This window comes from Pristiophorus japonicus, chromosome 1, assembly GCF_044704955.1.
Source record: "Pristiophorus japonicus isolate sPriJap1 chromosome 1, sPriJap1.hap1, whole genome shotgun sequence".
Taxonomy (NCBI): domain Eukaryota; kingdom Metazoa; phylum Chordata; class Chondrichthyes; family Pristiophoridae; genus Pristiophorus; species Pristiophorus japonicus.
In genome coordinates, this window is record NC_091977.1 from 55387301 (window position 1) to 55413392 (window position 26092).

The window sequence follows — 26092 nt, forward strand, 5'->3', positions numbered from 1 at the left end:
GCAATAGTTAGGAAAGACATTAGCTTGGATGATGTGGAATCTATATGGATAGAGCTGCAGAACACCAAAGGGCAAAAAACCTTAGTGGGAGTTGTGTACAGACCTCCAAACAGTAGTAGTGATGTTGGGGAGGGCATCAAACAGGAAATTAGGGGTGCATGCAATAAAGGTGCAGCAGTTATAATGGGTGACTTTAATAGATTGGGCTAGCCAAACTGGACGCAATACGGTGGAGGAGGATTTCCTGGAGTGCATAAGGGATGGGTTTTTAGACCAATATGTCGAGGAACCAACTAGGGGGGAGGCCATCTTAGACTGGATGTTGTGTAACGAGAGAGGACTAATTAGCAATCTCATTGTGCGAGGCCCCTTGGGGAAGAGTGACCATAATATGGTGGAATTCTGCATTAGGATGGAGAATGATACAGTTAATTCAGAGACCATGGTCCAGAACTTAAAGAAGGGTAACTTTGAAGGTATGAGGCGTGAATTGGCTAGGATAGATTGGCGAATGATACTTAAGGGGTTGACTGTGGATGGGCAATGACAGACATTTAGAGACCGCATGGATGAATTACAACAATTGTACATTCCTGTCTGGTGTAAAAATAAAAAAGGGAAGGTGGCTATCTCGGGAAATCAGGGATAGTATTAAAGCCAAGGAAGTGGCATACAAATTGGCCAGGAATAGCAGCGAACCTGGAGACTGGGAGAAATTTAGAACTCAGCAGAGGAGGACAAAAGGTTTGATTAGGGCAGGGAAAATGGAGTACGAGAAGAAGCTTGCAGGGAACATTAAGACGGATTGCAAAAGTTTCCATAGGTATGTAAAGAGGAAAAGGTTAGTAAAGACAAACATAGGTCCCCTGCAGTCAGAATCAGGGGAAGTCATAACGGGGAACAAAGAAATGGCAGACCAATTGAACAAGTACTTTGGTTCAGTATTCACTAAGGAGGACACAAACAACCTTCCGGATATAAAAGGGGTCAGAGGGTCTAGTAGGGAGGAGAAACTGAGGGAAATCTTTATTAGTCGGGAAATTGTGTTGGGAAATTGATGGGATTGAAGGCCGATAAATCCCCAGGGCCTGATGGACTGCATCCCAGAGTACTTAAGGAGGTGGCCTTGGATATAGCGGATGCATTGACAGTCATTTTCCAACATTCCATTGACTCTGGATCAGTTCCTATCGAGTGGAGGGTAGCCAATGTAACCCCACTTTTTAAACAAGGAGGGAGAGAGAAAACAGGGAATTATAGACCGGTCAGCCTGACCTCAGTAGTGGGTAAAATGATGGAATCAATTATTAAGGATGTCATAGCAGCACATTTGGAAAATGGTGACATGATAGGTCCAAGTCAGCATGGATTTGTGAAGGGGAAATCATGTTTGACAAATCTTCTGGAATTTTTTGAGGGTGTTTCCAGTAAAGTGGACAAAGGAGAACCAGTTGATGTGGTATATTTGGACTTTCAGAAGGCTTTCGACAAGGTCCCACACAAGAGATTAATGTGCAAAGTTAAAGCACATGGTATTGGGGGTAGTGTGCTGACGTGGATTGAGAACTGGTTGTCAGACAGGAAGCAAAGAGTAGGAGTAAATGGGGACTTTTCAGAATGGCAGGCAGTGACTAGTGGGGTACCGCAAGGTTCTGTGCTGGGGCCCCAGCTGTTTACACTGTACATTAATGATTTAGACGAGGGGATTAAATGTAGTATCTCCAAATTTGCGGATGACACTAAGTTGGGTGGCAGTGTGAGCTGCGAGGAGAATGCTATGACGCTGCAGAGTGACTTGGATAGGTTAGATGAGTGGGCAAATGCATGGCAGATGAAGTATAATGTGGATAAATGTGAGGTTATCCACTTTGGTGGTAAAAACAGAGAGACAGACTATTATCTGAATGGTGACAGATTAGGAAAAGGGAAGGTGCAACAAGACCTGGGTGTCATGGTACATCAGTCATTGAAGGTTGGCATGCAGGTACAGCAGGCGGTTAAGAAAGCAAATGGCATGTTGGCCTTCATAGCGAGGGGATTTGAGTACAGGGGCAGGGAGGTGTTGCTACAGTTGTACAGGGCCTTGGTGAGGCCACACCTGGAGTATTGTGTACAATTTTGGTCTCCTAACTTGAGGAAGGACATTCTTGCTATTGAGGGAGTGCAGCGAAGATTCACCAGACTGATTCCCGGGATGGTGGGACTGACCTATCAAGAAAGACTGGATCAACTGGGCTTGTATTCACTGGAGTTCAGAAGAATGAGAGGGGACCTCATAGAAACGTTTAAAATCCTGACGGGTTTAGATAGGTTAGATGCAGGAAGAATGTTCCCAATGTTGGGGAAGTCCAGAACCAGGGGTCACAGTCTAAGGATAAGGGGTAAGCCATTTAGGACCGAGATGAGGAGAGACTTCTTCACCCAGAGAGTGGTGAACCTGTGGAATTCTCTGCCACAGAAAGTGGTTGGGGCCAATTCTCTAAATATATTCAAAAGGGAGTTAGATGAAGTCCTTACTACTCGGGGGATCAAGGGGTATGGCGAGAAAGCAGGAAGGGGGTACTGAAGTTTCATGTTCAGCCATGAACTCATTGGATAGCGGTGCAGGCTAGAAGGACTGAATGGCCTGCTCCTGCATCTATTTTCTATGTTTCTATGTTAAGGTGGTGCATGGGGTGCCAATGAAGCGGGCTGCTTTGTCCTGTATGCTGTTGAGCTTCCTGAGTGTTGTTGGAGCGGCACTCATCCAGGCAAGTGGCGAGTATTCCATCACACTCTTGACTTGTGCCTTGTAGACGGTGGAAAGGCTTTGGGGAGTCAGGAGGTGAGACACTCGTTACAGAATGCCCAGCGTCTGAGCTGCTCTTGTAGCCACAGTATTTATGTGGCTGGTGCAGTTATGTTTCTGGTCAATGGTGACCCCCAGGATGTTGATGGGGGATTTGGCGATGGTAATGTTATTGAATGTCAAGGGAAGGTGGTTAGACTCTTGCTGGATATGGTCTTTGCCTGGCACTTGGGTGGCGCAAATATTACTTTACAGTTCACCTTGCTCTTGCGTTGTCTGTAAATGTTGATATTGTGCTCTCTATATCCAAGTAGAGATGATATTTATTAAGAGCAATTGTCCCAACATTGAGCCTAGGGGTCTCCACTGTTTACATCCCTCCAATCAGAATAAGCTCTTTGCTTTCTGTCCTGTAACAATCTTGCTATTCATATCACCACACTTCCAATACTGTTATCCTTAATTTTATCAATAATTGTGGCAACTTGTCAAATGTCATCTTTCCTTCCTTTCCCTTTCTCCCCATTTCCCCCTGGAATTAATTTTTTTGGCCACCGCACCACTCCCTAGCATAGATTTTGTTCGGACAATGGGCCTGATATTCATGATGCCACCAGAAGCACGGATCACATGAAATTGCCAGAAGGTAATGTTTCTCTGGCTTTTTGATTTATGTTGTTTTTCTTTGTCAACTTAAATACGATAATCTTAAAAAAATCATCACGTTTCTTAAACCACGTCCAGATTAAATTTGTGAAGCAGTGCTAAATGCAGCATTTTATCTCTTGCCCTCATTACATGATTTGTGCAGTTTGCGTTTTTTCCCTCTTTCCCTCACCACAAACTATAGTACTTCGAGGGAGGGAAATGTTTAACATTTGCTCTCTGACTTAATCTGTGGAGCGCAGCAATTTGCAGATTAAATTCACAATTAAAGCTGTCATGAAATGCATATTTAGATGATGCAACTTTTTTTCCCTCCATTGGAAAATTGAAGATGATAATTCACACAATTTTTCACTTTCCTTATCTTCATCAACCACTAGAGGGAAATCATCGTACTTTGTTTGTTTTACAGGACCAATTTGAAGATGCCTATGAAAAGATCCCAGTGTAAGTACAATTTTACTGTTTTGAGTTTTGTAATACCTTGCAATATATATGTGGGGGCAAAAGCATACAAGGTTATTTGAAAACTACTTCAGCACTGCTTCTGGTCTTTTTTCGTATTGCACTCATTTGTAGATAGTTCCAAGTATTAAAAGGGACCCATCAATGTTTTGATGGGGGAGAAAAACATGGAATGGCTGTGCTCTCTTTGCATGTTGGGCACTACAAGTCACTTTACTGTGCTGTGTGTTTGTCAATACAATCTTTACAATGACCAGAGTGGTGATACCCATTTTAATTTAAGAAAAAAAATCTTCTACTTCATAAGTCACTACGTGAAATATCCTTTACTCTATTAGTGTTAGTTGAACTGCCTTGCGGAGTTTTATTCTATGGCCAAGTGCTTCTCATTCAAATGTCTCTGTCAGATGACTCCATGCTGGAACAATCCCATGTTTTATTCAACTTGGCTTTTCTTGTGCCATCATGGTGTATACCAGAGCCTTTCTGATCTGGGTCGTTGGTATTTGTCTGAATGCTAAGGTCTGGAGAGAAAGTGAACGAAGACTTGTATTTCTGTAGTGCCTTTTATGACCTCTGGATATCCCAAAGCGCTTTGCAGCCAATGACTTACTTTTGAAGTGTAGCCACTGTTGTAATATAGGAAACGCCGCAACCAATTTGAGCACAACAATGTCCCACAAAGCAATGAGAGAATTACCAGATTATCTGTTTGTTATTGATGTTGGTTAAGGGATACCAATTATTCCAGGACACCCAGGAGCACTCCCCTGCACTTCTTCAAATAGTGCCATGTGATCTTTTATGTCCGCCCAAGATGTCTCATCCAAAAGATGGCACCTCCAATAGTGCAACACTCTCTCAGTATTGTATGGAGGTCCACTCATTGGGCTCAATTTTGGCCAAGCCTGTTTTTCGGCGCACTTACCGGAGTTGCGGCGCTTATGTACGTTCCAAGATGCGGCGGAAATTTTTTTTGGAACTTTGGCCGCTGTCTGGCCTCTTCACTGCAGTCGCACAGCGTGGCCAATCGACTAGGGTGGGTGGAGCCTACGTTCTGTGTGGAAAACGTGCTAGGATGTCTGCACATGCACAGTGGAGTATGGTGATGTCCGCGCAAGAGCAATAGCGCAGCGAGTTGGCAATCAGCCATTTTTAAAGAGCTAGCTAGCTGCTTGTGTTTTCATGCCAGAAGGAGTGCTGTGATAGGAAAATCACTGCTGAATTCAAGAAACAGTGCTCTGTTTGGTAAAATCACTGCTGCATGTCAGTAGAAGTGTCAGAAGGAGTGCTGTATTTGGAAAAATCACTGCTGCATATGCAAAATCACTACTGTGTGTTTGGAAAAATCTCTGTGTCTTAGAGCATTGGAAAAGTGCAGTGAGTGTCTCAGAGCAGCTGTAGCAATGCAGCAACGTGGACCAAGAACAAAGAATTTCTTGCTGGGAGAAGTGGAGATACTAGTTAATGTCATTGAGACCAGATGGCAGGAGCTGGATACTAGCAGAGGTCGCACAAAAGTGCCACCCAAAGAAAAGAAACGCTGGAACCAAGTTGCAGAAGATTACTGCGCAGTGGTGAACACCAAGAGATCTGGAAGCCAGTGTAAAAAGAAGTGGCAGAACCTTGGTCAAGTAGTTAGTGTAAGTAATATTTTCATTTATTCAATGCAATTGTCAATGTGACCAGCTGTATATGTCCCACCCAGCAGAAAAACACCCTCTTTGTAAAAAAAATTGCATTTTCATCTTTGCAGAAGAAATTGGTCCACAACAAAAGGGAAAGAACTCGAACTGGAGGAGGCCCGCCAAATCTGCATGCATTGATACCCTTGGAAGACAGGGTCGCTGCTTTGATGGGTCCTGCTTGAAGAAAAACCATCAGTACTGCACAAGCTGGGCCCACACTCAAGGGAGAGGGTAAGTCCTGAAAATTCATCGTGGCCCTTCAAATCAACCTGCTGCCTGGCCTGCTACATGTGATCCTACTCATGCCACCCATCCTGCCCCCTCCTCTGCTGCTAACCATTTGACTGTTCTGTTATATTTTGCAGAACCTGATGCCAATCCTGAAAATGCAGAAGAAGATTCAGACACAGATGCAGGCGAGCCTGAAGACGAGAACATCGTCCAAGCCAACCCTCCAGACCAACATGGGGGTGAGAGGGAGCTGGGTCAGCTGGATGAAGTTGCCACTTATATACTGAATATGGAGCATGTGCAATTATCGGAGTTGCCAGCCCCTTCCATAACTAGTGGTTTGAGTTCTGGTGGGACATTCCATGGTTTCCCACAATCCAAGGTTGCAGGTCCCAGTCGTGGGATGCAGCAAATAACACTCGGGGCCCCACTGTCCGAGCCTCCGGCTCCCACTGGGATGCTGCGAGGCAGATTCAGGGTGACGGGAAGGAGAAATTGACCACGCTCTCCTGAGATGCAGGATGCACCAGATGTGGTTCAGATCATGTCATTGAGTGCGGAGAGCACTGACCTTACCCGATCACTCCTGGACACCATCAGTGGGATGAGTGATGAGGTAGCGGGACTGTCAGGAGAAGTAACAGCAATAACAGAGTAGGAATCGCAGGATAGCGCAGATGAATACATGGCTTGAGCAATGGTGCAGCAGGGAGGGATTCAAATTCCTGGGGCATTGGAACCGGTTCTGGGGGAGGTGGGACCAGTACAAACCGGACAGTCTGCACCTGGGCAGGACCGGAACCAATGTCCTAGGGGGAGTGTTTGCTAGTGCTGTTGGAGAGGATTTAAACTAATATGGCAGGGGGATGGGAACCAATGCAGGGAGACAGAGGGAAACAAAAAGGAGGCAAAAGCAAAAGACAGAAAGGAGATGAGGAAAAGTGGAGGGCAGAGAAACCCAAGGCAAAGAACAAAAAGGGCCACTGTACAGCAAAATTCTAAAAGGACAAAGGGTGTTTTAAAAAAAAAACAAGCCTGAAGGCTTTGTGTCTTAATGCAAGGAGTATCCGCAATAAGGTGGATGAATTAACTGTGCAAATAGATGTTAACAAATATGATGTGATTGGGAGTACGGAGACGTGGCTCCAGGATGAGCAGGGCTGGGAACTCAACATCCAGGGGTATTCAACATTCAGGAAGGATAGAATAAAAGGAAAAGGAGGTGGGGTAGCATTGCTAGTTAAAGAGGAGATTAAGGCAATAGTTAGGAAAGACATTAGCTTGGATGATGTGGAATCTATATGGGTAGAGCTGCAGAACACCAAAGGGCAAAAAATGTTAGTGGGAGTTGTGTACAGACCTCCAAACAGTAGTAGTGATGTTGGGGAGGGCATCAAACATGAAATTAGGGGTGCCTGCAATAAAGGTGCAGCAGTTATAATGAGTGACTTTAATATGCACATAGATTGGGTTAACCAAACTGGAAGCAATACGGTGGAGGAGGATTTCCTGGAGTGCATAAGGGATGGTTTTTTAGACCAATATGTCGAGGAACCAACTAGGGGGGACGCCATCTTAGACTGGGTGTTGGGTAATGAGAGAGGATTAATTAGCAATCTCGTTGTGCGAGGCCCCTTGGGGAAGAGTGACCATAATATGGTGGAATTCTGCATTAGGATGGAGAATGAAACAGTTAATTCAGAGACGATGGTCCAGAACTTAAAGAAGGGTAACTTTGAAGGTATGAGGCGTGAATTGGCTAGGATAGATTGGCGAATGATACTGAAGGGGCTGACTGTGGGTGGGCAATGGCAGACATTTAGAGACCGCATGGATGAACTACAACAATTGTACATTCCTGTCTGGCGTAAAAATAAAAAAGAGAAGGTGGCTCAACCGTGGCTATCAAGGGAAATCAGGGATAGCATTAAAGCCAAGGAAGTGGCATACAAATTGGCCAGAAATAGCAGCGAACCCGGGGACTGGGAGAAATTTAGAACTCAGCAGAGGAGGACAAAGGGTTTGATTAGGGCAGGGAAAATGGAGTACGAGAAGAAGCTTGCAGGGAACATTAAGACGGATTGCAAAAGTTTCTATAGATATGTAAAGAGAAAAAGGTTAGTAAAGACAAACGTAGGTCCCCTGCAGTCAGAATCAGGGGAAGTCATAACGGGGAACAAAGAAATGGCGGACCAATTGAACAAGTACTTTGGTTCGGTATTCACTGAGGAGGACACAAACAACCTTCCGGATATAAAAGGGGTCGGAGGGTCTAGTAAGGAGGAGGAACTGAGGGAAATCCTTATTAGTCGGGAAATTGTGTTGGGGAAATTGATGGGATTGAAGGCCGATAAATCCCCAGGGCCTGATGGACTGCATCCCAGAGTACTTAAGGAGGTGGCCTTGGAAATAGTGGATGCATTGACAGTCATTTTCCAACATTCCATTGACTCTGGTTCAGTTCCTATGGAGTGGAGGGTAGCCAATGTAACCCCACTTTTTAAAAAAGGAGGGAGAGAGAAAACAGGGAATTATAGACCGGTCAGCCTGACATCGGTAGTGGGTAAAATGATGGAATCAGTTATTAAGGATGTCATAGCAGTGCATTTGGAAAGAGGTAATATGATAGGTCCAAGTCAGCATGGATTTGTGAAAGGGAAATCATGCTTGACAAATCTTCTGGAATTTTTTGAGGATGTTTCCAGTAGAGTGGACAAGGGAGAACCAGTTGATGTGGTATATTTGGACTTTCAGAAGGCATTCGACAAGGTCCCACACAAGAGATTAATGTGTAAAGTTAAAGCACATGGCATTGGGGGTAGTGTGCTGACATGGATTGAGAACTGGTTGTCAGACAGGAAGCAAAGAGTAGGAGTAAATGGGGACTTTTCAGAATGGCAGGCAGTGACTAGTGGGGTACCGCAAGGTTCTGTGCTGGGGCCCCAGCTGTTTACACTGTACATTAATGATTTAGACGAGGGGATTAAATGTAGTATCTCCAAATTTGCGGATGACACTAAGTTGGGTGGCAGTGTGAGCTGCGAGGAGGATGCTATGAGGCTGCAGAGCGACTTGGATAGGTTATGTGAGTGGGCAAATGCATGGCAGATGAAGTATAATGTGGATAAATGTGAGGTTATCCACTTTGGTGGTAAAAACAGAGAGACAGACTATTATCTGAATGGTGACAGGTTAGGAAAAGGGGAGGTGCAACGAGACCTGGGTGTTATGGTACATCAGTCATTGAAGGTTGGCATGCAGGTACAGCAGGCGGTTAAGAAAGCAAATGGCATGTTGGCCTTCATAGCGAGGGGATTTGAGTACAGGGGCAGGGAGGTGTTGCTACAATTGTACAGGGCCTTGGTGAGGCCACACCTGGAGTATTGTGTACAGTTTTGGTCTCCTAACCTGAGGAAGGACATTCTTGCTATTGAGGGAGTGCAGCGAAGGTTCACCAGACTGATTCCCGGGATGGCGGGACTGACCTATCAAGAAAGACTGGATCAACTGGGCTTGTATTCACTGGAGTTCAGAAGAATGAGAGGGGACCTCATAGAAACGTTTAAAATTCTGACGGGGTTAGACAGGTTAGATGCAGGAAGAATGTTCCCAATGTTGGGGAAGTCCAGAACCAGGGGACACAGTCTAAGGATAAGGGGGAAGCCATTTAGGACCGAGATGAGGAGGAATTTCTTCACCCAGAGAGTGGTGAACCTGTGGAATTCTCTACCACAGAAAGTTGTTGAGGCCAATTCACTAAATATATTCAAAAAGGAGTTAGATGAAGTCCTTACTACTCGGGGAATCAAGGGGTATGGCGAGAAAGCAGGAATGGGGTACTGAAGTTGCATGTTCAGCCATGAACTCATTGAATGGTGGTGCAGGCTAGAAGGGCCGAATGGCCTACTCCTGCACCTAGTTTCTATGTTTGTATGTTTCTAACACGGGAAATGGGAACGATGTCTGGGAACGTCAGTGAGGGAATAATGTCCAGGAGGGAGGGAATGTCAGAGGTAGTGGAAAGGACAACACCGACAATGACACAGACCATCAGGGAGGGAGTGTTTCAGTCCGCTGAGACACTGTCAGGGTGCATGAGGGATGGCATTTGTGAGTTAGCTGCTGCAATCAGGGAACACGCCCAGACCCCGCGCCCATTGACAGAATCAACTACCACTCCCACTGCAATCCCCACACCAGCCTCTGAAGAGACCCAAGCCGGGCCCTCCACATTAACATCTGATCCCTCCCCCCACAACCACCCATCAAGAAGTACACATTAAACGAGATGTTAGAAGGAATAAGCTTGGTACCAAGCCCAAAATCACTCCGCCACCGCCTGCGGGCACAGGTGGTGGTGAGTCCAAGACCAGGCGCAGCGGGCGGTGTTAGACTGAGGGGGAGGAGAGATGGGGGCAGCCTTTCTTTGCTACTGCTGCTGTTACTGTTGTAACTGTTCTCACATTGATATTTTGTTGTAAGTTATGTAAATTTGCAAGTTTTTAAGTGATCTTAGAAGAAAGTAAAGTTTGATATAAGAATAATTTTATTACAGTAAAGTTAAGTACATTGTAAACTTTTGAATAAAATATATTTTACATTAAAATTGAATCATGTTCCATTAACACAACACAACATTACGGAACTGCTCCAAAAAATAAACATGTCCGTGTGGAATAGTTGTCGCTGAGCCCTCGGGCAGCAGCAAAGCGTTCACAGATGAGCTGCTGGTGCAAGGCTCGAGCAATTGTTAAAGGAGCACGATGGCCCGCCCTCCTCCGTCGTGCTCCAGCCTCAGGCACTTGCATGGTTTCCTCATCCTCATCATCATCCTCCTCCTGCTCGTCACCTGCATCTTCCACATCATTATCATCAGCCACTCTCACCACAGGTGGGTCGTCTTTCACTACCAGCTGCTGCTGCCTCATGATGGCTAAGTTATGCAGCATGCAGCACACAACAGTGAGCTGACCGACAATCTCAGGGGCGTATTGCAAGTAGCTTCCGGAATGGTCCAGGCTACGAAATATTGGTTGAGCCGCTCCTCTCTGTCTGTCTGTCTGTCTGTCTGTCTCTTTTTCTCTTCTCTTTCTCTCTTTCTCTCTCTCTTTCTTTCACCCCCCCCCCCACCCCCAGCCAGGTCTGTATGGATGGACCACACCCAAAGGTCTTTTGTCCTCTCCTCTCTTCCTCTGCCTCCCCCTCCCCCCCCCTTGTGACCTACCTCCCTTCTCCTCCCCCCCCCCTTGTGACCTACCTCCCTTCTCCTCCCTCCCCCCCCCCCCTTGTGACCTACCTCCCTTCTCCTCCCCCCCCCTTGTGATCTACCTCCCTTCTCCTCCTTCCCCCCCCCGCCCTTGAGTCTTGTGACCTCTCTCCCTCTTCCCTCCCCCCCCTCCCCCATCAACCTCTCCGTTGAATCACAATGCCAGCCAGTTCAATCGCTCCTCGTCCTCAGCCTCTCCGTTGATTTGCTTACTCAAAAATAAAACGGAGCAACTCCTGGCCAAAATTGAGCCTTGTCTTTGGTTGTTGGGATGAGGAGTTAGCTTCACAAATTAATGCATTTTCAGATTGTGAAACTCTAATAGCCAACTCCCAATCCCAAACAGTTACACTGAGTCTTCAGCACACAATCGGGCCAATCAACCCACCTGCCCTATACTGGTGCATATGCCCCACATGAGCCTCCTTTATCTCCAACTGTCCCCCCACCGCTTCATCTATCCCCACCACATATTCTTCTATTCCTTTCTCCCTCATCTGCTCACGTAGCTTCCCCTTAAATGTATCTATGCTATTCACCTCAACTATTCCCAGTGGTAGCGTATTCCACATTCTTACCACGCTTTGGATAAAGCACTTTCTCCTGAATTCATTATTGGATTTGTTCGTGACAAGCTTATACATATGCCCCCCCCCCGCCCCCCCTCCTAGTTTTTGAATCTCCTACAAGTGGAGAATGGAACCCCTTTATCATTTTAAAGATGTCCATCAGGTCACCTCTCTGCCTTCTCTTTTCGAGAGAAAAGGGTGATCTCAGCCTGCTCAGTCTTTCCTCTCAGTTCTTGCATCATCCTTGTAAATCTTTATTCCATTTTCACCAATGCTTCTATAACATTTTTGTATTGTGGAGACCAGAACACGCACAGTACTCCAATTGTGGTCTAACCAAGGTTATATATAAGTGTAAGAATGTAAGAAATAGGAGCAGGCGTAGGCCACCTGGTCTCTTGAGCCTACTCCGCCATTTAATAAGATCATGGCTGATCTGATCATGAACTCAGCTCCACTTCTCTGCTCACTCCCCATAACCCTTTATTCCCTTATCGCTCAAAAATCTGTCTCTCTCTGCCTTAAATATGTTCAATGACCCATCCTCCACAGCTCTCTTTGGCAGAGAATTCCATAGATTTACAACCCACAGAGAAGAAATTCCTCCTCATCTCAGTTTTAAATGGGCGGCCCCTTATTCTGAGACAATGTCCCCTCGTTTTAGTTTCCCCTATGAGTGGAAATATCCTCTCTGCATCCACCTTGTCGAGCCCCCTCATTATCTTATATGTTTCGATAAGATCACCTCTCATTCTTCTGAACTCCAATGAGTACAGGCCCAACCTACTCAACCTATCTTCATAAGTCAACCCCCTCATCTCCGGAATCAACCTAGTAAACCTTCTCTGAACAGCCTCCAGCGTAAGTATATCCTTCCTTAAATACGGAGACCAAAACTGTATGCAGTACTCTAGGTGTCGTCTCACCAATACCCTGTATAATTGTAGCAGGACATCTCTGCTTTTATACTCTATCCCCCTTGCAATAAAGGCCAACATTCCATTTGCCTTCCTGCTTACTTGCTGTACCTGCACACTAACTTTTTATGTTTCATGCACAAGGACCCCCAGGTCCCTCTGTACTGCAGCATTTTGTAATTTTTTTCCATTTAAATTATAATTTGCTTTTCTATTTTTTATGCCAAAGTGAATAACCTCACATTTTCCCACAATATACTCCATCTGCCAAATTTTTGCCCACTTAGCCTATCTATATCCCTTTGCAGATTTTTTGTATCCTCCTCACAATTTGTTTTCCTACCCATCTTTGTAACATCAGCAAACTTGGCTACATTACACTTGGTCCCTTCATCCAAATCATTAATATAGATTGTAAATAGTTGAGGACCCAGCACCGATCCCTGTGGCACCCCACTAGTCACTGTTTGCCAACTGAAAAATGACCCTTTTATCCCGACTCTCTCTTTTCTTTAGTTAGCCAATCCTCTATCCATGCTAATATATTACCTCTAACCCCATGAATTTTTATCTTGTGCAGTAACCTTTTACGTGGCACCTTATCGAATGCCTTCTGGAAATCCAAATACACCACATCCACTGGTTCCCCCTTATCCACCCTGCTCGTTACATCTTCAAAGAACTCCAGCAAATTTGTCAAACATCATTTCTCTTTCATAAATCCATGCTGACTCTGCTTGATTGAATTATGCTTTTCCAAATATCCTGCTACTGCTTCCTTAATAATGGACTCCAGCATTTTCCCAACGACAGATGTTAGGCTAACTGGTCTCTAGTTTCCTGCTTTTTGTCTGCCGCCTTTTTTAAATAGGGTCATTACATTTGTGGTATTCCAATCCGCTGGAACCGCCCCAGAATCCAAGGAATTTTGGTAGATTACAACCAATGCATCCACTATCTCTGCAGCCTCTTCCTTTAAAACCGTAGGATGCAAGCCTTCATGTCCAGGGGACCTGTCCACCTTTAGTCCCATTATTTTACCGTGTACTACTTCATTAGTGATAATGATTGTATTAAGTTCCTCCCTACCTATAGCCCCTTGATTATCCACTATTGGTATGTTTTTAGTGTCTTCTACCGTGAAGACTGATACAAAATATTTGTTCAATGTCTCTGCCATTTCCCTGTTCTCCATTATTAATTCCCTAGTCTTATCCTCCAAGGGACCAACATTTACTTTACCCACTCTTTTCCTTTTTATGTACCTGTAGAAACTCTTACTATCTGTTTTTCAATTCTATCCCTCTAGAAATAAACTCCAGTGCTTAGTTTGCTTTTTTCTAAGGCCTAATATAAACCTGCATTAATTAGTAAACATAGTTATGTTAATAACTGGAATTTCTATTCTTTTTAACTTGTATTGGATGTTAAGAGCCTGGTTTAGAGTCACATTGGTAAATATCCCCACAAATGATAACTGTTAGGAAACCATGGGCATTTTGCTGAAATTTACTTCCTGGTTCTGTTAATGTTGCTGTCACAGCTTAGAATCCATACTTATTATAGTGTTTTCTCTGCTCTGTAGCATCTGAAAATATTTGTGTTAATTGAGCTTGCAATGCTTTCATTGTGCAGCGAAAATGGTTTAAACTACAGCACTGATTGTTGAGCTTTGGAAAAGTATTCTTTAGCTGCCTTATCCCTGTGCGGATGAAATCAGTTTATTTGGCTTTGGAAAATCGACAGATGTCGCATGTCTGGATTAACTTGTCCCTAGAATATCAGCAGCCTTTATGAGGAGAATTCACTCCCCCATGTTTTCAAACAAATTTACTGTTTGTATTTTAACTTATTTTGCGTGCTAATTAAAGCTGGCTATTGCTACATGCTTTTCAAGCTGTGTTTTTATTTATATATATTTATTTATGTATGTATAGAAAATTGGATATTTTCTTGCGAAACCAAGGTATTTGTGGGTGTGTATATTTAGGGCTGGAATTTCCCCAACCTTGCGCCTGTTTTTCTTTTGGTGATATTTAGTTGTTTTTGGTGAAAAACGGCAAACCGGGAAATTTGGAGCGGTCTTGTGCCGGCAGTTTTTATGTACCGCTGGGGGGTGGACTGCCAGTGTGCAAGACTCGAAATAGCGCTTTCATCAGAAATTAGGCTTGCAGTGGACCTGTAGATAGGACGAAAAAAAATTCCCAGGAAAAATCAGCGTTTCAGCCCTTGGAACAGCGATAGGTATGAAGACTTGCAAAATAGGTAAGTTAAAGTTTTTATTTTTTAATTCTTTTGCGGCGATTTGATAGTTAAGTGTCTTGTGAATGTTTTGTGATTTTTAATTTTTTGCAATTTTCTTTAGGGTGTTTTCCCCCCTCCTTAGGCCCAACTCGTGACGGTATCGGCCTCAGAGAAAAGTTGCAGAAAATTTGCGGTTTAGAAACATAGAAACATAGAAAATAGGTGCAGGAGCAGGCCATTCAGCCCTTCTAGCCTGCACCGCCATTCAATGAGTTTATGGCTGAACATGAAACTTCAGTACCCCATTCCTGCTTTCTCGCCATACCCCTTGATTCCCCGAGTAGTAAGGACTTCATCTAACTCCTTTTGAATATATTTAGTGAATTGGCCCCAACCACTTTCTGTGGCAGAGAATTCCACAGGTTCACCACTCTCTGAGTGAAGAAGTCTCTCCTCATCTCGGTCCTAAATGGCTTCCCCCTTATCCTTAGACTGTGACCCCTGGTTCTGGACTTCCCCAACATTGGGAACATTCTTCCTGCATCTAACCTGTTTAAACCCGTCAGGATTTTAAACGTTTCTATGAGGTCCCCTCTCATTCTTCTGAACTCCAGTGAATACAAGCCCAGTTGATCCAGTCTTTCTTGATAGGTCAGTCCCACCATCCCGGGAATCAGTCTGGTGAATCTTTGCTGCACTCCCTCAATAGCAAGAATGTCCTTCCTCAAGTTAGGAGACCAAAATTGTACACAATACTCCAGGTGTGGCCTCACCAAGGCCCTGTACAACTGTAGCAACACCTCCCTGCCCCTGTACTCAAATCCCCTCGCTATGAAGGCCAACATGCCATTTGCTTTCTTAACCGCCTGCTGTACCTACATGCCAACCTTCAATGACTGATGTACCATGACACCCAGGTCTCTTTGCACCTCCCCTTTTCCTAATCTGTCACCATTCAGATAATAGTCTGTCTCTCTGTTTTTACCACCAAAGTGGATAACCTCACATTTATCCACATTATACTTCATCTGCCATGCATTTGCCCACTCACTTAACCTATCCAAGTCACTCTGCAGCCTCATAGCATCCTCCTCGCAGCTCACACTGCCACCCAACTTAGTGTCATCCGCAAATTTGGAGATACTACATTTAATCCCCTCGTCTAAATCATTAATGTACAATGTAAACAGCTGGGGCCCCAGCACAGAACCTTGCGGTACCCCACTAGTCATTGCCTGCCATTCTGAAAAGTACCCATTTACTCCTACTCTTTGCTTCCTGTCTGACAACCAGTTCTCAATCCATGTCAGCACATTACCCCCAATCCCATGTGCTTTAACTTTGCACATTAATCTCTTGTGTGGGACCTTGTCGAAAGCCTTCTGAAAGTCCAAATATACCACATCAACTGGTTCTCCTTTGTCCACTTTACTGGAAACATCCTCAAAAAATTCCAGAAGATTTGTCAAACATGATTTCCCCTTCACAAATCCATGCTGACTTGGACCTATCATGCCACCATTTTCTAAATGCGCTGCTATAACATCCTTAATAATTGATTCCATCACTTTACCCACTACTGAGGTCAGGCTGACCGGTCTATAATTCCCTGTTTTCTCTCTCCCTCCTTTTTTAAAAAGTGGGGTTACATTGGCTACCCTCCACTCCATAGGAACTGATCCAGAGTCAATGGAATGTTGGAAAATGACTGTCCATGCATCCGCTATTTCCAAGGCCACCTCCTTAAGTACTCTGGGATGCAGTCCATCAGGCCCTGGGGATTTATCGGCCTTCAATCCCATCAATTTCTCCAACATAATTTCCCGACTAATAAGGATTTCCCTCAGTTCCTCCTTCTTACTAGACCCTCTGACCCCTTTTATATCCGGAAGGTTGTTTGTGTCCTCCTTAGTGAATACTGAACCAAAGTACTTGTTCAATTGGTCTGCCATTTCTTTGTTCCCCGTTATGACTTCCTCTGATTCTGACTGCAAGGGACCTACGTTTGTCTTTACTAACCTTTTTCTCTTTACATACCTATAGAAACTTTTGCAATCCGCCTTAATGTTACCTGCAAGCTTCTTCTCGTACTCCATTTTCCCTGCCCTAATCAAACCCTTTGTCCTCCTCTGCTGAGTTCTAAATTTCTCCCAGACCCCAGCTATTTCTGGCCAATTTGTATGCCACTTCCTTGGCTTCAATACTATCCCTGATTTCCCGAGATAGCCACGGTTGAGCCACCTTCCCTTTTTTATTTTTACGCCAGACAGGAATGTACAATTGTTGTAATTCATCCATGCGGTCACGAGTCCTCGTGCAATGTCGATTTTTACCGCTGGGCACATTTTATCCTGAACGTTAGGCCTCGTAGCGGTATTTTTGGTGAAAAAATACTGCTATGACCAAAAATGGAATTTCTAGCCCTTAGTATGTAAAATAGTGTGTATATAGTGTTGTATAAAGTGCACTGCCAGTAGTTTAAGGGGTAGAAACTAGTCTGGGCACTCCACAGGCAGCTCGCTCCATGAGAAAAATGAATGTTGGATCGTTGGCAACGGCTCTCGTGTAAATTCAGGAAAGGGAGGTTTGGATCATGTCCATCATTTTCGTATGTTTCATTTGCTCCATGTCATAGTAATGTGTTGCAGAAGAATATCTGTGATCTAAGGACTCTCTTGCATTTATGTAACACCTTTCATGACCTCAGGATGTTCCAAAGAGCTTTACAGCCAATGAATGACTTTTAAAGTGTAGTCACTGTTGTAATGTACAACAATAACAACAACTTGCATTTATATAGCACCTTTAACATAGTAAAACATCCCAAGGCGCTTCACAGGAGTATTATAAGACAAATACAAGTTGACACTGAGCCACCTACGGAGAGGTAGGTTTGGTAGGTTTTAAGGAGCATCTTGAAGGAGGAAAGAGAGGTGGAGAGGTTTAGGCAGGGAATTCCAGAGCTTGCAACAGAAGGCATGGCCACCAATGGTTGAACGATTATAATCAGGGATGCTCAAGAGGGTAGAATTACAGGAATGCAGGTATCTTGGGGTGGGGTAGGTGGCTGTAGGAGATTAGAGAGATGGGGAGGGGTGAGGTCATGGAGGGATTTGAAAACAAGGATGAGAATTTTGAAATCGAGGGGCTGCTTAACCGGGAGCCAATGTAGGTCAGCGAGCAAGGGGGGATGAGTGAACGGAACTTGGTGCGAGTTAGGACATGGACAGCCGAGATTTGGATCACCAAGTTTATATAGGGTAGAACATAAGAGGCCAGCCAGGAGTGCTTAAATAGTTAAGTCTAGAGATAACAAAGGCACGGATGCGGGTTTCAGCAGCCAATGAGCTGAGGCAAGGGCAGAGACGGGTGATGTTACGGAGGTGGAAACATGTGGTCTTAGTTATGCCACGGATATGTGATCGGTAGCTCATTTCAGGGTCAAGTATGACACCAAGGTTGTGAACAGTCTGGTTCAGCCTCAGACAGAAGTTGGGGAGAGGGATGGAGTCAGTGGCTAGGGAACGGAGTTTGTGGCAGGGACCGAATGTTTTCGGTCTTCCCAATATTTAATTGGAAGAAAATTTCTGCTCATCCAGACAATTTAGATACAGTGGAGGGGGTCAAGAGTAGCGGTGGAGAGGTGGAGCTGGGTGTCGTCAGCCTACATGTGGAAACTGATGCTGTATTTTCGGATGGTGTCGCCAAGGGAGCAGAATTTAGATGAGAACTAGGAGGAAGGCCAAGGATAGATCCTTGGGGGACACTTGAGGTAATGATGCGGGAACGGGAAGAGAAGCCATTGCAGGCGATTAGATCGAGAAGAGTGGAGCCAGGTGAGTGCAGTCCCACCCAGCTGGATGACGATGGAGAGGCGTAGGAGAAGGATAGAGTGGTCAACTGTGTCAAAGGCTGCAGACAAGTCAAGAAGGACGAGGAAGGATAGTTTACCTTTGTCACAGTCACAAAGGATGCCATTGGAGGAAGAAGAGTCGTCTTGTTTGATTTCAGTCAAAAACAAGTGTAGCTTCCTTCAGCAGGTTAATTGACCTTCCTTTCATATTCCGACCTGGGGAACTCCTGGGAGGATTCTTTGTCTCACATTGTTTAATAACTGATTGAGTGCTTTGTAAGCAAATTGAACATTCTCTTGAACTTTCCCCCTCCCCTCCCCCATCACCTTTTAACAGGACAAATTTGCTAGCTTTGCATGGTTTGACTGTTCAGTGCACGGGAGGACGCTGAGCACCTCGAATCCCATCGCTGAGAGCATGCAGAAATCAAGCGCAGGCAGCGGAAAGAGCGTGCGGCAAACCAACCCCACCCACCCTTCCCTCAACGACTATCTGTCCCACCTGTGACCGGGATTGTGGTTCTCGTATTGGGCTATTCAGCCACCTAAGGACTCATTTTTAAGAGTGGAAGCAAGTCTTCCTCGATTCCGAGGGACTGCCTATGATGATGAAACCCTCGTTTATACAGAGGCAGGCTGTCTGCTGTAGGGACTTCTGGGAGAACTGAGATTCCATTTTGTTTTACTACAAAAGGGTACATTTAACAGAAAATGTAACTTTAAAAGTAAATTTTCACACCGGCCCCGAATCATTCCCACCATGTGGTGCCGAGAAGCAGGACCTGAGGCCCCAGACTTCGCTGAGGCCCCGACTCTCTTCCACTGCTGATTCCCCAAGGACTCGCTAGGCCCCGACTTGCTCCCTCATCGAATCGCTCCCTCGCCGATAGTGGCAGTCCTGGACCAGAGAGCCCGAGAGAGAGAGAAAGGCAGGGCAGGGCAGGAGAAGCAGGGCGAATCGGAGGGGAGAGACGGAATTCAAGGATGACGATCACGTTCTTCCAACCCCTACAAGGGATATCGTTGGAGTGGATGATATCCAGAAGTCACGACACTGTCACTATTCACTTCATACCCAATAAACCTGTTAACAATCTGCACACAATGCCTGCCCTATGGGTTGAAGGATGTACTGGCGCTGGGGTAAGGCACTTTAGCTGGGAGAAGCATGCACTTGGACTGGGGTAAGGCACTTTAGCTGGGGGAGGCATGCACTTGGACTGGGGTAAGGCAATTCAGCTGGGGGAGGCATGCACTTGGACTTGGGTAAGGCACTTTAGCTGGGGGAGGCATGCATTTGGGCTGGGGGAGGGATGTACTTGGCCTGGGATACAGGACTTTGGCTGGCCCTTGCTGTCTTCTGGGGAGCTTTGTCCTCTGTCACTTCAGGAAGTCAAAGTGGATCGAGTTACAATTTGCAAAGTCAGTGAGACCTTTGGATGGGCGGTTCCAGTTACACATTCCTGCGAAACTTTAGGGTGTGGTTGATCCTCCAAGGGGACCAATCATAGACAAAAGATGGAGCATGGTGGCCATTTTGGCAGTACAAATAAACGTATCCATTAATGTGACACTGGCTTGAATCTTTTGAGCAATTAGAAAGTGAATGGTTGATGACTCGTGGTGGGTAGTGTGTGATTATTTAAATACAATGGCTGTGTATTCAGATTAATCTATGTTGATTGTGTCAGCATTTGATTTTGGTTCGTCCCATTTTATGCTTCTCGTTGCTTGTTGACTAACAGATGGTTGCTGGATTACAGATTAAAACAAGCCCATTATCTCTCTGGCATATCAATGAGCCACTTGCGATGCTGGTGTATTATTTATATAAAGCTGTGTTGCTCATGGTTTTGAACATCAGTATGCATTCTGCAGGGTGCATTGACGAGAAGAAATAAAGCTGCTGCAATGCGAGGTGAAGTGAACTCCTTCTCGCACTGAAGATCTCGTTTTTCATGCATGGTTTATGGATGATTTCAATTGTAAATCTTATTGCTGTTAATAGTAATCACTATATTTAAAGCACTGTTTGTAAGTTCAAATAAATAACAGTATTACATTTTAAAAATAAATTATCTTTGGCATCTTTTCTCTAACATGATCCAAACTGAAAATATTTAGTCAGATCTGTTCATTTTCAGAGGACCACCGGGCTGGAGGGGTTTACAAGGACAGGGCTGGAGTGGACTACGAAGACAGGGCTGTAGGGCTGGGGGAGGTCACAAAGATGGGGCCAGAGGAGGGAGGTTACAAAGACAGGAGGATTTACTGCATTTGTTGGCGAGGGCAAGCATTTTGAAGTTGACAAGCTAGGAGCTGGGGAGCCAATGGAAGAAACAATTGGGCTGATGGGTAATCGGGGCTTTGTGTGGGATAAGAGCTCGGTCATGGTGTTCTGAATGAGTTGATGTTTATGGTGGATGGAGTTCAGGAGGACATTAAGGAAGGCATTGGAAACGTTGGGTCTGATGGTGACAACCGGTCTTGATGACCAGCAGCAGTGTAGGTTAGGTTTGGTTAGGTTAGGGCAAAGACTGGCCATGCTTTGGAAGTAGGCAATCTTGGTAGACTGGATGTGGAGTTTGAATCTCCCTAATCTGAGGAAAGACATTCTTGCTATTGAGGGAGTGCAGCGAAGGTTCACCAGACTGATTCTCGGGATGGCTGGACTGACATATGAGGAGAGACTGGATCAACTGGGCCTTTATTCACTGGCGTTTAGAAGGATGAAAGGGGATCTCATAGAAACATATTCTGATGGGAAGGGACAGGTTAGATGCGGGAAGAATGTTCCCGATATTGGGGAAGTCCAGAACCAGGGGGCACAGTCTTAGGATAAGGGGTAGGCCATTTAGGACTGACATGAGGAGAAACTTCTTCACTCAAACAGTTGATAACCTGTGGATTTCCTTGCGCAGAGAGTTGTTGATGCCAGTTCATTGGATATATTCAAAAGGGAGTTAAATATGGCCCTTACAGCTAAAGGGATCAAGGGGTATGGAGAGAAAGCAGGAAAGGGGTACTGAAGGAATGATCAGCCATGATCTTATTGAATGGTGGTGCAGGCTCGAAGGGCCGAATGGCTTACTCCTGCACCTATTTTCTATGTTTCTATGTTAAGAACATAATGAATAGGCTATTTGGCCCCCCGAGCCTGCTCCGTCATTCAACAAGATCATGGCTAATCTACTTCAACTCCACCTTCCCTCACTACCCCTATAGCCTTTTATTCCCTTGGTATCCAAAGATCTATCGATCTTTATCTTGAATATACTCAACAACTGAGTTCTCTGGGTAGAGAGTTCCAAAGATTCACAACCTTTTGAGTGAATTAATGTTTCATCATCTCAGTCCTAACTGGCCGACCCCTTATTCTGAAACTAACCTCTAGTTCTAGACTCCCCAGCTAGGGGAAATATCCTCCAGCATCTACCCTTTCAAGCCCCTTAAGAATTTTGTATGTTTCAATGAGATCGCCTCTCCTTCTTCTAAACTTTAGTGAATATAGACCTAGTCGACTCGATCTCTCCTCATAGGACAATATAAGATAGTCGCCAAGAAATTCAATAGGGAATTCCGAAGAAACTTCTTTACTGCAAAGAGATTTAGATAGGTTAAGCGAATGGGCTAAGGTTTGGCAGTTGGAATACAATGTCGGAAAGTGTGAGGTCATCCACCTTGGGGGAAAAAAAACAGTAAAAGGGAATATTATTTGAATGGGGAGAAATTACAACATGCTGCGGTGCAGAGGGACCTGGGGGTCCTTGTTCATGAATCCCAAAAAGTTAGTTTGCAGGTGCAGCAGGTAATCAGGAAGGCGAATGGAATGTTGGCCTTCATTGCGAGAGGGATGGAGTACAAAAGCAGGGAGGTCCTGCTGCAACTGTACAGGGTATTGGTGAGGCCGCACCTGGAGTACTGCGTGCAGTTTTGGTCACCTTACTTAAGGAAGGATATACTAGCTTTGGAGGGGGTACAGAGACGATTCACTAGGCTGATTCTGGAGATGAGGGGGTTACCTTATGATGATAGATTGAGTAGACTGGGTCTTTACTCGTTGGAGTTCAGCAGGATGAGGGGTGATCTTATAGAAACATTTAAAATAATGAAAGGGATAGACAAGATAGAGGCAGAGAGGTTGTTTCCACTGGTCGGGGAGACTAGAACTAGGGGGCACAGCCTCAAAATACGGGGGAGCCAATTTAAAATCGAGTTGAGAAGGAATTTCTTCCAGAGGGTTGTGAATCTGTGGAATTCTCTGCCCAAGGAAGCAGTTGAGGCTAGCTCATTGAATGTATTCAAATCACAGATTGATAGATTTTTAAACAATAAGGGAATTAAGGGTTACGGGGAGCGGGCGGGTAAGTGGAGCTGAGTCCACGGCCAGATTAGCCATGATCTTATTTGAATGGCTGAGCAGGCTCGAGGGGCTAGATGGCCTACTCCTGTTCCTAATTCTTATGTTCTTATGTTCTTATGGTGAGAATGTGGAACTTGCTACCACAGGGAGTGCTTGAAGTGAATAGTGTAGATTCATTTAAGGGGAGGCTAGACAAGCATATGAGGGAGAAGGGAATGGAGGGTTACGCTGATAGATTTAGATGAGGAAAGGCTGGAGGAGGCTCGAGTAGAGCATAAACTCCGGCATGGATTGGTTGGGCCGAATGGCCTGTTTTTGTACCGTATATCCTGTGTAATTATATGTAATTCCCTCATCCCAGGAATCAGTCTGGTGAACCTTCATTTCACTCCCTCTAAGACAAGTATATCCTTCCTAGGTAAGGAGTCAAAAAATGTACACACCAAAGCAATATATATAAGTGTAGCAAGACTTTGTTACTCTTGTACTCCAATCCCTTTGTAATAAAGGTTAACATACCATTTGCCTTTGTAATTGTTTGTTGTACCTGTATGTTAACATTCTGGGATTTGTGTACAGGGATACCCAGATCCATCTGAATACCAACATTTCCCGACTGTCATCTGTTTAAAAAAAAATTCTGTTTCTCTATTCTTCCTACCAAAGTGAATAACCTCACATTTACGCACATTATACTCCATCTGCCTTGTTCTTGCCCACTCACTTAACCTGTGTCTATCCTTTTGCAGCCTTTTTGTGTCCTCCTCACAACTTACTTTCTTATGTAGCTTTGTATTGTCGGCAAACTTGGATACATTACACTCGGTCCCCTCATCGAAGTCATTGATATGGATTGTGAATAGCTGAGGCCCCAGCATTGATCCTTGCGGTACCCCACTAGTTACAGCCTGCCAACCCTAAAATGACCTGTTTATTCCTACGCTCTCTTTTTTGTCCGTTAACCAATCCTCAATCCATGTTAATACATTACTCCAATCCCATGAGCCCTAACTTTGTGTAATAACCTCTTGTGTGGCAGCTAATTGAATCCAAATACACTACACCCACTTCGCCCCCCCACCCCCCCTCCCATCTACCCTGCTAGCTACAGCCTGAAAAAGTTCTCAGAGATTTCTCAAACACTATTTCCCTTTCATAAATCAGATGCCCAAAGCGCCCTTTTACCACATCCCTAATAATAGATGCTAGCATTTTCTCCACTTCAGGTTGTGCGTCCAAAATCCGGAGTTCCAAAATTCGGAATGTTCTGGAATCCAGACATCGGGCCGATCCGAGGCAGGATTGTCCGGAAACCAGAAAATGTTCCGAAATTTGCCCCCCCCCCCCCCTACCCCCCGGCCTAGGTGTCCCGACCTCTCCCCGGCCCTACCTTGCCCCAGTCCTCAGTGGCACTTCCTCGCCCTGGTCCTCGGCGGCCCGACCTCGCCCTGGCCCTACCTCGTGGTGGCCCGACTTCACCGCAACTTCGCCCGTCCCGACCCTCACCGGCCCGGCGCGACTTCACCCCAGCACCGGCTCCCCCCTCTCCCCCTTACCTCGGCGGGCTGACCTTGCCCCCTTACCTTGGCTGCCTGACCCCACCTATCTCGGCCTAGGCAAAGACGTTCCAAAATCCGGAAATATCAGGAATGGAGTCGGTCCTGAGGTTTCTGGATTTCGGATCCTCAACCTGTACCGATGTCAGGATAATTGGCCTATGTGTCCCTGTTTTCTTTCTCCCTCTTTTCTTAAATAGCAACGAGGGACCATTCTAAATCTAGGGAATTCTGGAAGGTCAAAACCAATGCGTCCACTATTTATTTTTGCAGCCACCTCTTTTTAAACCCTAGGATGTGATCCATCACGTCTAGGGGATTTGTCGGCTTTTAGTCCCATTAATTTCTCCAGTACTATTTCTTTACTAATACTAATTTCTTTAAGCTCCCCATTCTCACTAGACGCTTGGTTTCTCACTATTTCCAGAATGTTTTATGTGTCTTCTACCTTGAAGATGGATGCAAGCTGTTCCAGTACAGCTGCAACACTGGCATCTATCTGACAATGTGGAAAATGGCCCAGGCATGACCTGTCCACAAAAAGCAGGACAAATCCAATCCGATCAATTACCGCCCCATCAATCTAATCTCAATCATCAGCGAAGTGATCGAAGGAATCGTCGATCGTGTTATCAAGCGGCACTTACTCACCAATAAAACGCTCACCAATGCTCAGTTTGGGTTCTGCCAGGACCACTCTGCTCCAGACCTCATTATAGCCTTGGTCCAAACATGGACAAAAGAACTGTAATTCCAGGGATGAGGTGAGAGTGACTGCCCTTGATATCAAGGCAGCATTTGCCCGAGTGTTGCATCAAGGAGCCCTAGTAAAATTGAAGTCAATGGGAATCAGGGGTCAACACTCCACTGGCTGGAGTCATACCTCATCAGGAGCAATTAGGGATGGGCAACTGGTCTTGCCAGCGACACCCACATCCCAGGAACGAATTTAGAAAAAATGCACCTCTCTGCTCAATTTCTGAACTGCAGCAAGTGGAGAGAGGCTGAACTAAAGTTATGCCAACTCTCTGGGTGGGAACGTAGGAAAATCTGAGTCAAGCCTCGGCGGCCGTTGAGTGGCCTTGCTGGCATTGGTCACGGGGAGCGTTAGATTAGGATAGGCCGAGTGCCCACGTTCTCAACCGTGGTTGAAGAGGGGGTTTAAAATCGCAGGAACAAAAAAAAAATCAAAGTACTCAACTAAAGATGCTGGCAGTTCTCATCCATATTGTTGAGTATAAGTGACGCTGTTGGAGGATGGCAACACTTGTGCAGTGGCACGAGTAGCAAGCTGCAGGTCTTTTGAATTGTGTACATGGAACTGATCCCCGAGGGGCCTCACTTCGAACCTTGCGTGTGAGCTCGAGCAGAGAGTCGATGCCACTGTCTGCCCGCAGATGTGCAGAATTGCAATTTACGTTGAACCTTCATTTGTAATCGGGAAGTTCTGAGCCGCGGAATTAGATTGTGGCTGGTGAAATTGGAT

The 26092-nt window shown here is 45.3% G+C and overlaps 1 protein-coding gene across 2 annotated transcripts in view; it reads left to right on the forward strand.

Moving 5' to 3' along the window:
• LOC139263942 (tetratricopeptide repeat protein 39B) overlaps positions 1–26092 on the forward strand; it is a 182258-nt gene that overhangs the window by 56647 nt on the left and 99519 nt on the right. For both annotated transcript variants that reach the window (XM_070880031.1, XM_070880049.1), the window contains one exon: positions 3867–3901. In XM_070880031.1, the coding sequence (XP_070736132.1) occupies positions 3867–3901 (35 nt within the window). The remainder of the gene's footprint in view (positions 1–3866; positions 3902–26092) is intronic.